The sequence below is a fragment of the Kryptolebias marmoratus genome, linkage group LG14, assembly GCF_001649575.2.
Source record: "Kryptolebias marmoratus isolate JLee-2015 linkage group LG14, ASM164957v2, whole genome shotgun sequence".
Lineage (NCBI taxonomy): Eukaryota > Metazoa > Chordata > Actinopteri > Cyprinodontiformes > Rivulidae > Kryptolebias > Kryptolebias marmoratus.
The window spans coordinates 5,591,685-5,603,421 of record NC_051443.1 but is presented as its reverse complement, the minus strand read 5'-3'; the positions used below and the strand labels follow the sequence as shown (position 1 = coordinate 5,603,421).

General features: G+C 36.2%; 1 protein-coding gene across 1 annotated transcript in view; it reads left to right on the top strand.

The window, feature by feature from the left end:
• The first annotated feature begins 1,546 nt into the window (after positions 1–1,546).
• Positions 1,547–11,737, top strand: part of LOC108242607 (netrin receptor UNC5D) — a 340,333-nt gene continuing 330,142 nt past the window's right edge. Inside the window, exon 1 of the mRNA XM_017427560.3 lies at positions 1,547–1,811. Within this exon, the coding sequence (XP_017283049.1) occupies positions 1,721–1,811 (91 nt within the window). The 5' untranslated portion in view covers positions 1,547–1,720. The remainder of the gene's footprint in view (positions 1,812–11,737) is intronic.

The following is an 11,737-nucleotide window of genomic DNA, read 5'->3' as shown; positions in this document are numbered from 1 at the left end:
GACGTGTTGCCTGTTAACCTGATTAGCTGCACAATGCTCCTCCAGCTGTTTCTTGTTCCTATCACTTACTTTTACAGCCTTTTATTGCCCCAGTCTTGTCTTTTTTTGAAATGTGTTGCTGCCATCATCCACCTCCCCACCCTCTGTTTTATTGAAAAAAAAAAAAAAGTTTAAATTTTTGAGATGTTTGGTATGTTTCACTGTAAATAAAACGGGGTTTTGAGATTAGCAGATCATTGCATTTTGTTGTTTAATTTTTTTTTTACATTTTACAGAACATCCCAACTTCTTCAGAATTTAGGTTGTATTTCATGAATCTGCTGGAATCTGTTGCATATGTTTACACTTGAGGTTAGATTTAAATAAATTGAAAACCTGATAAAGACCAGCTTATGTTGATTATGTCCTGATGTGCGGAACTGAAAGAGGGTGGACTTTTGTTTTTCCATGACTATATCAATCAGAGGCACTCTTTCAAATGTACAACTGGAATATATTAATTCAAAATGTTGGCTTTGCCTTACTGAATTTAATCAGCAGCTGATGCAGACTCATCATTATATTTTCTACACACACAATATTGAGTTACAGCAACATTGAGTTAGTTTTTTTTTTTTTTTTAACTAAACTTTTCTTTTCAGCAAGAACTATAGTTTAACTTATAGAAACAGCAAGTTAATTTCAGTCAAACTAATAATGCCAGTAAAAATACCCAACTGTGTGTTTGACTGGAGCATCTCATTGAGAATATGTTGTGCCCACAACAATCAGACTTCTATAACTGGATAATTTATAAATTCATATTTAAAAACCTTTAAGTGGCAAGAATGATCTCCTGCTTAGCTAATTAACATTAAAAATGCATTTAAATGCTAATGCATCTGCAACTGTATCATTATGAAACGCAGAACAATAACATACAGATTAAATTCAAATATATTTTGTTGTACTCACTGCTCCCTCACAAAGGAATGCAGTAAACCCATAAATGACAATGCTCTGAAAGCATTCACAAAAAAACACAGGGTATATAATGTTACTGCGGCTAAAGAAGCGCTTATGAATATTATATTGCCAATATCAAAGAAGAGGGGAAAAGTGCGGCTAATCACGGCAATTTAAAATGAGTGAAATTATCTCGCTGCTGAGATAATGTGCGCTTAATTGGTAAAAGGGCACCAATCAGACGCCATATGTTCAAAGGCTACAGATAGGCATTAATTAGTAAAAACGTAATTTCAGATGTCATTTGTTAAGAGCCCCGAGGCGGCGGTGACCACATTATTGTCTTAAAACAGGCTGGATGAAGCTGGCAAAAAAATAGTTTTTCTATAAGAGATAATTAAAAAATGTTTCTTTAATCCTGTCATTACATTTCCTCAACAGGTCCGCTGAGAGCTGAAGCAGACTTTCCTCCCTCTCTCTCCTCTCTCTCTCTCTCTCTCTCTCTCTCCTCCTCCTCTTCCTGCTGCTGACTGCCACGCGCGCCGCGCTCACTAATTATTCCACTCTCGCGCAGCTGAGTGCCGACAGCTGAAGGCTCAGCTCCGCTTCTCCGTCTTCTTCACGCACCTACCCGCACTGCGTTTCCTCGAGCCCGGCTCCGCGGCTCCGCCGACACCTGGCTGAACCGAAGTCGCCCCTCCCGCGCCGGCAGTCTCTAACACCCCCCCTCCCCTNCCCAGACCCGGAGAGGAGGGAGTCCGGCAGCGGCGCAGTGATGTTGGGACACTTCTTATCGGGAGGAGGCAGCTGGAGTTTCTCTGTCTTTTTGCTCCTTGGGTTCCAGGTCCCGACCACGTTAGCACGAGGTAAGAACACGGGTCCAGTCTTTGGTCAGCTTCTGGTTTCCTGGTCCTCGTGGGGGGGTCTCAGCCACCCGGGGAGCTTTCCAAACCTGTGCCGTGCGGCTCGGTGGGCTCTGCTAGTGGCTGGGCTTGGAGTTAGTTTGTTTTTTCTTTTCTTTTCTTTTTACAATTAGCGTTTGTTTTAAAAACAGTTTTTTGTGTTTTCGGGTGTTTTAAGTGAGTGGCATCCCTTTTTTTTAAAGGCGTCAAAGTGAATAAAAAAAAGGGATTCCGAATTATTTTCAGGCTCGTTTTACCCTGTCCTGCTCATGAAGAACAGCACGTGAGTGCAGAGGTTCCCAAACTTTAAAGCTTTTCCAAATTTATGGAAAACACTTCCAAATTGCCCTGCTTGAACTAGACAAACGCTGCTGAAAGAAAAGTAAATAAATGAAGCCACACTGACAGCACAAATAGCTTTAAAGGTACTCATTGTAAAGTTATAAAAAAGGACAAAATAGTAATAATAATAATAAAAAACTCTCCCTAAACAAAATCCACACAATCTTTCATAGTGTATGTTAATGTGCACTTGTGACCTGATGCCAACTATCATGTGTGTCTGTTTACCTACAAAAAAATTAAAGGAAGTGACTGAAAATGGACTGAAACTTATTAGTCAAACAAATGTTTTGCAAAAAGCAAGTTTAAATGCTGGATGGCACGCCCTGCCTGTTTTATATTTATTCTGGGCAGTTGGCTCATTCATTCATTCATTCTTGTTTCTTTCACGTTTAGCAGCAGACTCACTCCTGTATGTCCACCTGAATGTGTTCGCTGAGATTCTCCGTTTGTTTGACTCCACCATATTTGTTTACCTACACCAGGGGACTTTAACCTACAGCTCTGGGGCCACATGAGGCTCTTTGGTTCCTCTGCGGTGGGTCTTTTTTTAGCTTTCACCAAAACGAACATGGACATAAATGTTGTTTATGTTTTAAATCATTTCAATTGGAAGTTGCTGTATGTGTTCAGAAATTGTATGTGCATTCTTGAACACACACAAGTCATCAGAATAAGGCATTCTCCAAAAATATAGCGAGTTGTGCTGATAACACAAATTAGACGTAAAGGATTACTTGTGATAAAAATTACAATACAAGTTGAAGTAAATAAAGGTTTCAGTTTTTATTACTGTAGAAAAAAATCAGTCACAATTAAATATCCAACAAACTGGCCTTATTATGTTCACTCTAATAAATCATTCGGATGCCAGTAAATACTTTGATATTTTACAGCTGGATGCTTAGTCATTTTCCACAAACATAAAAAAACACTCCTATAGGCTTCCTTAGTTCAGTTTTTAAATGTTATGAAAGATTATCTTTATAATGATAAGAAATTGGTAATTTCTTAATGTTATACTCTCTTTTTTTTATTTTTATTTTATTTTTTATTACCCCTCACGAGTTTTTTATTTAATCTTTATTTCAAGCACGTTATGCAGCTCTGGACACAGTTTATTAAGTTAGTAACGAGGCAAAAATGCCTCCCCTTTATTGTAAAGGTTGCTGATCCCTGACCTACAGTCTACAACCAGCTTAGTCACGTCACTCCAGCTTCTATGTGTTTTTTAGCAGATTCAGCAGAGTGTTTTTGTTTACATTAAGTGCAGTCCTGCATGTCAGAGTTTTATATCAGTATATCTGGAAAGTTACTGGCATAAACTCTTTCAATCTGCACCATTTGATGTAGTTTAGGATTACCTTTTCTGTGTTTGATTTTATACTTTGCAATGAGTACCTTTTTTTAAAACTAATATAACTACTCATTTTTATCCCTTGGCGTTTAAATCGAACACTCATTTTTAGTCTGTAGTGTGTTTACCTGTTTTGTTATTGTGCTGTGTTTATTTACATTCTTTTATTGCTTCCTTTATGTGCATGTTTCATGTACAGCATGTTGGTCAAAACCTGCTGTTTTGTCTTGACCATTTTATTTTTTTAATTTTTTTGTAAAAATTCAAGTAAAGCATATGCTTGTAAGAATTATTTTAAAATGTTGTTTGATTTCTGAAAAGCATGTCAGAACTCCCAACTTGGCGTTTTGTGACCCACCACTTTGGGAACCCCTGGATTACTCCACAGTTTAAACATAAGCCACTCGAAAAGGCATTATAATTTATTTATTTATTATGTTTTTGAAGACAAATGGCAGGGAGAAATGTTTGGTGGCAAAAAAAAGATGTCTTGTTGACAAAATGAAGGTAATTTTGTGCTCTTGTAGCCAATAGCGTGGGCAGTTGTTTCACGCAGGATGCATTGTTCTCCTTTATGGTTGCTGATACGTGGAGATAATTAGTGATGGCAGAGAACAGAGGATATTGAGATGTTACGAGCAGTTTGTCAGCGTGAAAAGATGATTGTGAATTGTTTTTCTTCCGGTGGACCTGTCCTGACCTATTGACATCCATTTAGCTCAGTGTAACAAAGATGTATTTGCAAGTCAATTAGTTAAGCAGCCCCAAGGTTTTCTTTTTCCTCTCCCAAGTTTTGAAATTAGGTTTGACTTTGCATAGCATAAATATTAGATTAGGTGTATTAAAGGTAACGGTCCATGTAGGATCAGGAGGATTTTGACATTCTCTTAAAGTTGTGCTCTGGTGATAACCTTTTAAACCTGCTTTAAACTGTATTTGTATGGGCAGTGGCCATATTTTATATGTGAAATGTTGCTGCAGTATTCAGTAGGAGTGACCTGTGACTGCATGAAAGTAAAATGTGCTTCTGCATACAGTATGTCGTTTATATAAGCCCAACTGGCACCAGGTCCTACTCGGGCTTTGAGATAAATATTTATGTTTGGCAACAGTATGGATGTCAACAGTCAAATACATTATGCAAACATGAAAAGACGTGCAAAAAAATAAAAGGCACCCGAAAAACATTCACACACAAATTTAAAAGCAAGGCTGACTTGGTGTTGGAAAAAAAAATTAAGTCTCTATACATATAGAGAAGCATTTTATTGCCCACCATCGATGACGAAGCAATAATGTTTTTGCCTGAATTTTTGTTTGCACTTGTATAGCGCTTTATTTTAGTCCAAGGACCCAAAAGCACTTCACTTCACACTACAATCATTCAACCTGGCTCGAACCAGTTCCGGGACAAACGCTTACCTTCTGAGCCACTGCCGCCCATGAATCACTGCATCTCATGAATCAGTTTTAACAAAACTCTTGGACTTGTTGGGTGTACCTCTACATCTGATTAAGTTATGGAGCCAACCCAATTCAAGAAGGCTGCTATAACCAACTGACCTTAGCAAATCCCAAAATTGCTATAAGTCAACCAATTTTACAGATATTGAGCAAACATTTACCATTAACCACCATTAACAACACATCACCTTAGCCTTACACATTGCAATACTTTTGCCTTTAAAACTTTGTCATTATCTGCGAGAGTCAAGCCTGTCTTTTGGGGTCATCCCAATTCAACATGGCCACCACAACTACTCAACAGTAGCTAACACAAACATGGCTGTAAGTTCATTATTCTTACAACTATTAAGAGAAAATTTGATGTGATACTCCCTGGAAGTTATTCTCAACACACATTTTGAGGAATAATATCTCGCAGTATTTTATGATGTCCCACATAACATCAAGATTAGACTAAAACGGCTACAACTTTGTCAATTTTTAACATACAGTGATTTTAGTTCAACAATATGGCATGAAAGACAGTGGGAGATGCTGGTGATATGCCTGCCTTCCTTTTCTTCTTTCAAGGAAAGCTAGGTCTTTAATTTTCTTAATTTAAATTAACAATTAAATTTTTTAGCAATGGGTAAATATTAACTGTAACAGTACACCAAGTTAACAGTAACTTATAAAGTGGATGATAGTTTTTTATCATTGACTAAAAATCTGCATTATTTCCCATATGTCTCAGAAAAGCAACAATTTAAGGTGGATTAACACCCAAGAAGCATTTTTTTTTGCACTTTCAGTCCCATACAAAAGTTTTTTGTCACTTAAGGTGACATTATTGTCACTTAAGCTGCTCTCTTCTGCTCATGTCATTCACACAAACATGGTGAGGAGAGAAAATTGTGCTGCTTGAAATGAGTAGAGTCTTATTCTGAGCTGAAATTATAAAACTGCAAATAATTTAGGGAAAAAAACTTTTTTATGTGTTGGATGCAGAATAGTGCCTGTTTCACAAATGCTCTCAGAGGCTATAGATTTGTAAATGAGTAGTTATCATGTTATTTTGGTTTTAAACAGGCCACTTTGACATGGACTCCCTGAAAAATACAATGCAAGGAGGCAGAGCATCCTGTTTTTGTTTTGCAGCCGGATGGCTCAGGCAGACCTGTTAGATCTCTCGTCTCACTTTGAAAGTTATGTTGAGACCCACCAAATGCCCCTTTGGTGGATCAAGATGCTCGTCAGTAATCGGTCCTCATACAGTAAATTCAGTTTATGTATCAATTCAGACAAAAAAATGTCTCAGTGGACTATTAAACTGTCACTGTTAAACTACATGAAGGACTGAATGTTTAAACATTTTGAACCCTCCTGAAGCCCGATAGAGAGAGGTAGAGAAGCCCTTGTAATTTTGGGTCAATTTGATCCAAAGATCACGGGAGGATGAAAGACAAAACTGTTTTCCTACGAAATATGGAACGCTCACTATTTCTATTTGCTGTAAAATGAAATGGCTTCAGGTTGTCAAAAAATTGTCTTTGAAAAAAATAATAAAAAATTAAATGCCTTGCATTCCTTGAAGGAATGCGGTCACCTTTCATGCCAGAGATTTAAAATGAGATCATCCTATTTTAAAAAAAAAAAAAAAAAAGAAAGAATCATAGCTGCTGTAGTCAAATTTTGAAAATGTTGAGCATCATATCGCAACATTTTGTGTGAGCAGTTAGCACTCATAGTATGCGTTGACGATGAGTCTTAGCTACTGCCATGCCCAGTTTTTGCTGAGTTTTAGCTAATTTTGTGTTTGCTAAGGTTGATTGGCTGTGACAGCCATCTTGAATTGGGTAGATTCCAAAAGTTAATCAGTTGTAGATGTATTTTTAATTGGAGACGGACCAATTAATTGGCCAATCAATTTTAATCGGCAGATGTTGACCACTTTTGAGAAATTTACAATCGGCCATGCCCACATCTTAATCAATTACTAAGTAGGATAATAAAAGTGCAGCAGCAGCTGTTACATACAGCTCACTGTCGCTCAGTTTCTTTTTAAAGTGAGAATGCTCTTTTATATATTATTATTATTAGTTCTTTGTTTATTGAATTGAAGCACTTTAATGTTATGTTTTGTTAAAAGAAAAATACATACTGACTAATTGAAAGAAAAGTAGATGTTTGGTATTGGCTATTTGCTGGCCTGATTTGTAAAGCTCAGCAGTGACATCAGCTATCGAAATCCCCCTACAGGTTAACCTGTACATGCAGTGGTTATTTTAGAAATCTGTCGAGTGATTCATGAGCTAATTGCTCACAGATGAACAAACACATGCACAAACATTCAGGGAATTATATTATCTACCTTTTGTGGCAGTGGAAGATATTATTATATATTTTCTATATATCAGTGTGTCACATGGTGACAGTTGCTGACATGCTTGTGAGCATATGGGCATTTTGTTCAGCTCATAATTTTCCAACTGTATAGGCAACAGAATTTGTGTAAATCTGTAAATAAATGTACTTTAGCAAATTTGTTCTAAACTTTAAAAAAATATTTCAAGGTATTTTTTATACATCCACATCTTCCAGCTGTTTAATGACAAAAGTCAAGGCTTATTGAGTGCCTCAAAGCTAGAAGTACACTAATCTTTTCGGATAAATTTGTAATAAATAAAAGAAGAATACAGATAGAATTATTCAATAAAGTACAATTTCTAAATTAGGAAAAAATGTGTGTGTGTGTATATATATACATTATTAACTCTAAAATAATTTGGGTAAATCAAATCTGTTACTCCATGGTCTGAGAGCAGTATGAAGATATGAATTCAGTCTGCCTAAACCAAAATGTCTCCACAGGCAGAAGGAGAAATAAGTTTGCCATCCTCCATGACGAGTTCCATATTAACCTTAGATCATCTTCAGATCAGCCACCACCTTTTGTGTAACCAAAGTCATTCCATGCAAATTTTACTTGTCAAAGCAGCCCGGCAGCACTGCATGATGCAGGCGAAATACAAAATTTCATTTTATTTGAGTAAAAATACACATTTATTTTTGAATAAAATTCAGTCCGCTTTCAGCGGAAGCTCGGTGCCACAGAATATGCAGCCCAGAGAATCTCCTGCTGCTAAAAAGGCATCGTAGTCTGAGCCTGGTGTAAGTGAAAAAGAGTGAAAGAATGGGGGATAAAGGGCGATGGAGTCATTTCTGCCATGTTTTATTTATCTCCAAAAAAATGACTGCCTGACTTTTTCTCAAGCTCCAGCTTTGATTTAACTGACATTTCACATGGTATGAATTCACGAGCCCAGTCGGGACGATATCCACTGTTGTTTCTATTCTGTAAGAGATGTCGTGGTAGTCATATTGCCCAGTTTCGCTACTGCATTATTCAGAGGGAACCCGTTTCTCTATTCAAACCCATCAAGCCCCTCTCCCTTCATTTTTTCTGCACGTTCAAAGGAAAACGGCAGCTTCACCCACAATCACAGAAGCGTAGGAGATACCGTTTGCAGAGGATGTGCACAGCTACAAAATGTGGAGATATATTCCTGGGGATTTTATTCTGGCAAATTAAACTTTCTCCTGAGGTTTACATAAGCACCATCATCACAATGATAAAGGGTCATGACAGTCTGGCATGGATAGAGTCACACCATTAATCAATATCTTTAGTTGTTTTTGTGGATGGGACTTTGTATCAATACATTAGCTTCCATAAATAATATTCCATAGAGACAAAGAAGTGATTGTGTTGTAATGCCTTTTGTTTTCTATAATTGGGGAAAAATATGCTGTAGCTTTTCATCATTTCTGCTGTATTTGTAAATTATTCTTTGGTATTCAACATTCCACTTCAACATAACTTATGCCTTTTTGTAAGTCTTACTATCTGTTTGTTGTTGTTTTTTATGTAAATTTCTTTGTCTCTAAACTCCAGATTCTGGTCCTGTCTGCTTTTGGTAGTTTGCGAACAATGCTCACTGCACTCTTGTTAGATGCTAATGCTCATCCTTCATCATATAAATAACAAATAATCCTGTCACTTTTGTAAACTGTTCTTTATCTTTGGCGAAAAAATTACATTTATGTTGTAAATATTTATGTTTTACATTTTTAGTTGAAAACGTAATCAAAGATGGATGTACATCAGGGTTGGACATCACTTGTCTGTGGCCATTACTATTTGCATTTCAATACGCTACCAATGATTTGATTCATTAAGCAACAACAACAAAAAAAAACCACAATTCAACAGGCGACACCACCACTCATAAGAAATGTCAAGATAAAATTGTGAAAGTCTTAAGATAAGTTCACATTCAACACAATAACATATTTGGTTTTGTTTTCTTTATGAAGAATATCTGAAATAATCTAGGATATTCATGTATTAAATTAAAGACAAGCAGGTTCCCATTTGTTCCTATGTTTTGGTGACAAATTTGAAACAGGTGGTGGTTAACTGACTTGTGTATATAAATGCTAAATTTGCTGATGTGATCACGGCAGACATGGATTCTGTAAGGGGAAACCCAACTGTAGAGAGGAGGAAACTCTAATACTCGTTGGGTTAGTTAAAGAAAGAAAACATTATAAAAGGAAAGATCAGTCCCACCTTAACTAGTGTGGACAAGAACAATGTATGTTAGGATATCTCAAGACTTTTGACTGCTTTTCATGTAGCCTGCATTCACTCACCATCTGACTGTGGAAACCAAAGTGGTATAATCTCTCCAAAAGCCACACAGAAAAATTTGCCTTTAAATCCAGCATTAAGTGCACTGGTATATATATATATATATTATACACTCATTTTTCCCCCTTATCGTTTTCTTTGTATTGCATGCCTAAACCTGTTTTCTATTTTGGCTACTCTGTACATTATAACTGATAATCACACTTAGGTGGGGGATCCCTGGGCAAGCCACTTAGCACAGTTTCTGAGGTGGTGCAGCGTACTTGGGGAGAACAGTGCTGTGATCTTTAGATCCTACATTGATGAAAATAGAAAATCTACCTGAAAGGCAAGATTCTCTTTTTTTTAATTTCTTTGTTTTCATGTAAAATTAACAATTTTAGCTGTAATATGATTAGCAGAAATTCTTTCGCTACTTAAAACAACTCTGCAATCAAACCACAATCACCACAAAATGGAGACAAATGAGTCAAATTCATTTGGTCTTCTTTATAACCCACAAGTGCAGCAGCAGCAGTTAGGATTTGTAATATTGTTCCTACAATTAACACTTCACCTGCAGCCACCCTAACTGGAGTCTAAGTATTAAATTTCTTGATTTACGTAATTTCCTTCTGTTCTTTAATAGTCTTAAAGAGATGCTGCCTGTATAACGCTGATTGTGATGACTGAATAATTCTGAGAGAATAATTGGTGTTCATTAGTGTTTAATGGTGATTTTTTTTTTTTAATCTTGGTGTATGAAACACATCTGTTCAAAGGCAGGTGGAGAAGTACAATATTTTTTTGCTTGTTTTTAAATCAAAATGAAAATATAAAAAAAAAACTTCAAAACAAACCTGTTGTCACTAAACATTTTAGTTTTTGTTTTATTTAAGCAACTGTGGTAATCAAAATATTTAACTAAAATGTATAAAATAACAAAAGGTATAAAATGATATAAAATATTATTCTGATAATCTATTTAAAGACACCTCTCACTGTAGTGAGAACAGATTTTTTATTTATTTATTTTTCAAATCACTATTTTGAAGCTTTTTTTGAGGAATATGGCAAATTGAAGTACTATTTTTTTTTTTTTTTTTTACTTTTCATAGAAACCTGGAGAAATCAAATAATTGGTAAAAACAGCCTAAATGAATCAAGCTTCCTTAGCAAACTTGGTATTTAAAAACGGTCCAATTCTGTTTTTTTTCTGAAGTTGTTCTAGTAAATTGCGGTATCAAGACTCTATTGATGATGGCTTTTTACCACACACGTGCATGTTCTTCACTCAAGGTTAAGATCCATGATGTTGAACTCGCTGTAATCAGACGTTTTGGAGCAGGAAACTCAGTTTCCCCTCTTGGAATAAGTTAACTCAGAGTTTATGGATAAACTCAGGGTAATTCTTTTCTGGAATACCCCTCAGGAAGTACATTCTTCATGCACAAATGTAATTACATTTTTTTTTACTTTTCTGATATTTTTAAAAGTGAATGCCTGTGGAAACGAACCAACTTTTCATCTAATAATTTAACGGATAGAATTGTATTGGTACAAAGATGTAATAAACCAACACATCCAAATTTATTTCCATAACTGCATTGGTACGTGGCTGTTGTACCCATCTAGCTGCATCTTGGATATGTACTTCTGTGAAGTGGTACGAACTGGTTAATCTTCAGATCCTCAGTGTCTTAGTTTTACTATCTGACTTTTTCTCTTTGAAAAAATATTTAGGGTTGAATGAGACAAAGTCTGAGTGTTTTGACCAGCAGTAGACTTGAAGTGAAAGTGAGAAGTGTTGATTTTTGTTTTGTCTTTGGCTCCTTCAGTCCACAAGTCCTTGGGCAAGACATTGAACACCATACCCCCCCCCCCCCCATGTGTTCATCAGTGTTTGAGACCAACAGAAAAAAGCTGCTTAAATTAGGAAGGGCTGCACAAAGGCATGTAAATGAGAAAATGTTTCATAAAGTGTCTGTGATCAGTAGCACTTGAAAAACCCTTAAACTTGCCAATTTGAAAGAGTTTATATTTGATGAATTC